Source organism: Nanorana parkeri, unplaced genomic scaffold, assembly GCF_000935625.1.
Source record: "Nanorana parkeri isolate BGI_ZX_2015 unplaced genomic scaffold, ASM93562v1 scaffold3575, whole genome shotgun sequence".
NCBI lineage: Eukaryota > Metazoa > Chordata > Amphibia > Anura > Dicroglossidae > Nanorana > Nanorana parkeri.
The window spans coordinates 17986-21016 of record NW_017309843.1 but is presented as its reverse complement, the minus strand read 5'-3'; the positions used below and the strand labels follow the sequence as shown (position 1 = coordinate 21016).

At 57.3% G+C, this 3031-nt stretch overlaps 1 protein-coding gene across 1 annotated transcript in view; it reads right to left on the bottom strand.

The window, feature by feature from the left end:
• Positions 1-439: 439 nt before the first annotated feature.
• RGP1 (RGP1 homolog, RAB6A GEF complex partner 1) overlaps positions 440-3031 on the bottom strand; it is a 16065-nt gene continuing 13473 nt past the window's right edge. The window contains exons 8-9 of the mRNA XM_018575120.1: positions 925-937; positions 440-663 (exon numbers count right to left, since the gene is read on the bottom strand). Of these exons, the coding sequence (XP_018430622.1) occupies positions 440-663; positions 925-937 (237 nt within the window). The remainder of the gene's footprint in view (positions 664-924; positions 938-3031) is intronic.

Here is a 3031-nt window from a genome sequence, read left to right as displayed (position 1 = left end):
CACTGCAGGACTACCCAGAGGAGGGAGCTATAATGTGTGCTCCTCCCATTGCAGGACCACCCAGCGGATGGAGCTATAATATGTGCCCCTCCCACTGCGGGACCCCCCAGAGAGGAGAGAATTATAGAGTGTGCCCCTCCCACTGCAGGACCCCCCAGAGAGGAGGGAGCTATAATGTGTGCCCCTCCCACTGCAGGACCCCCCAGAGAGGAGGGAGCTATGTGTGCCCCTCCCACTGCCGGGCCCCCCAGAGAGGAGGGAGCTATAGAGTGTGCCCCTCCCACTGCAGGACCCCCCAGAGAGGAGGGAGCTATAGAGTGTGCCCCTACAATATAACACAGATAAAAGGGAGCGCTCCTCCCATTGCAGACAGAAGAGAATTGGAATGCTTGGCCCCTCCCCTCCAGCAGCCACCACCAATCACAGAGCGGTGCCATGGTTAGATACAGATGGAATGGGACCAGGAGGCTGGAGATACGTAAGAGGCCAGTAACGGATTGGTGGGCAGAACTTTGATGGGCAGGTCCCAGCTAAATGTGTCCACGTCTATGTGCTCCGCTCCCGTCCATGTGATGACCTCTGATTGGTTCTCTGGTACGGTGGGCGTTTCCACAGGTTCCCGGGCAGTGACAAATTCAAAGTGCAGGCGCCACCGGAGAGAGACTGCAGAATGGGGAGAAGAGGTGAGAGGTGAGGACCCCCGCAGTCTGATGTATCACGGGACACCGAGTACTGCGCACACAGAACACGCATCATACACGGGACACCGAGTACTGCGCACACAGAACACGCATCATACACGGGACACCGAGTACTGCGCACACAGAACACGCATCATACACGGGACACCGAGTACTGCGCACACAGAACACGCATCATACACGGGACACCGAGTACTGCGCACACAGAACACGCATCATACACGGGACACCGAGTACTGCGCACACAGAACACGCATCATACGGGACTTACCTGCTAACTCTATCACTGGCTCCATCATCTACGCAGTGCACACAAGACACGAAGAAGGTAAAAAGCGGAAACTCCATGAAAGTGGATCCGGATCCAGAGAGCTCCGCCCCTCACCACAGACCAGAGCTGGGAGGAGTTTCCAAAAGCACAAACAAACCTTTATCCAGCGGACTCTTCTACTGGAGGTAGAGACCATTCCTCTGGGTGGGACACAGGAGTCCAACCTACAGGAGGATTGGACACCAAGCACGGGAACCTGTCGGCCGGCCATAGGGGGGCTGCCACCTCTCCCACACGGACCATGCTTGGATGGAGCACGCAGTACGGAACACGGCACAAGAGCCGAATCACCGCATGGCAAGTACCCAACATTCTCTATCCATGGACACGATTCCTCATCTGTAACCATGGAGACGGCCAAAAGAAGTCCACAAACCTCCCAACAAGAGGTGAGCCAGGGTCCCTCTGTGGTAAGTCCACAAACCCCCCAACAAGAGGTGAGCCAGGGTCCCTCTGTGGTAAGTCCACAAACCCCCCAACAAGAGGTGAGCCAGGGTCCCTCTGTGGTAAGTCCACAAACCCCCCAACAAGAGGTGAGCCAGGGTCCCTCTGTGGTAAGTCCACAAACCCCCCAACAAGAGGTGAGCCAGGGTCCCTCTGTGGTAAGTCCACAAACCCCCCAACAAGAGGTGAGCCAGGGTCCCTCTGTGGTAAGTCCACAAACCCCCCAACAAGAGGTGAGCCAGGGTCCCTCTGTGGTAAGTCCACAAACCCCCCAACAAGAGGTGAGCCAGGGTCCCTCTGTGGTAAGTCCACAAACCCCCCAACAAGAGGTGAGCCAGGGTCCCTCTGTGGTAAGTCCACAAACCCCCCAACAAGAGGTGAGCCAGGGTCCCTCTGTGGTAAGTCCACAAACCCCCCAACAAGAGGTGAGCCAGGGTCCCTCTGTGGTAAGTCCACAAACCCCCCAACAAGAGGTGAGCCAGGGTCCCTCTGTGGTAAGTCCACAAACCCCCCAACAAGAGGTGAGCCAGGGTCCCTCTGTGGTAAGTCCACAAACCCCCCAACAAGAGGTGAGCCAGGGTCCCTCTGTGGTAAGTCCACAAACCCCCCAACAAGAGGTGAGCCAGGGTCCCTCTGTGGTAAGTCCACAAACCCCCCAACAAGAGGTGAGCCAGGGTCCCTCTGTGGTAAGTCCACAAACCCCCCAACAAGAGGTGAGCCAGGGTCCCTCTGTGGTAAGTCCACAAACCCCCCAACAAGAGGTGAGCCAGGGTCCCTCTGTGGTAAGTCCACAAACCCCCCAACAAGAGGTGAGCCAGGGTCCCTCTGTGGTAAGTCCACAAACCCCCCAACAAGAGGTGAGCCAGGGTCCCTCTGTGGTAAGTCCACAAACCCCCCAACAAGAGGTGAGCCAGGGTCCCTCTGTGGTAAGTCCACAAACCCCCCAACAAGAGGTGAGCCAGGGTCCCTCTGTGGTAAGTCCACAAACCCCCCAACAAGAGGTGAGCCAGGGTCCCTCTGTGGTAAGTCCACAAACCCCCCAACAAGAGGTGAGCCAGGGTCCCTCTGTGGTAAGTCCACAAACCCCCCAACAAGAGGTGAGCCAGGGTCCCTCTGAGGTAAGTCCACAAACCCCCAACAAGAGGTGAGCCAGGGTCCCTCAGAGATGTCATGGTGAGGTGGGCACCTCGGTCCACGTAGGGTGGCGCTGTCCTTTCTGGCGATGGGGTCACCGAGCTGACCCTGAAGGTGGCCTTGCCGTCCATTGCTCCTGGTCCCTGCTCGCATTTCTTATAGACGCTGCGAGGACATCGGATACCTGGACACGGGAACCCCGCGTTCGCCCCGTCATCCCAGCGAGGGCGGAAGACCGATAGCCCAATGCACCGAATATTATTACTACGCAGGACTTGTATGGCGCCAACAGTTTGCGCGGTGCTGCACAATATAAGGAAGACGTCACAACTGTTGTGGCAATGTTATTAGGATGTGAATATTGTCATCGTGTCTCAGTGTCGGGATTGCTGGGCGGGGCTCTGGGGGGAGGTGACTCTGG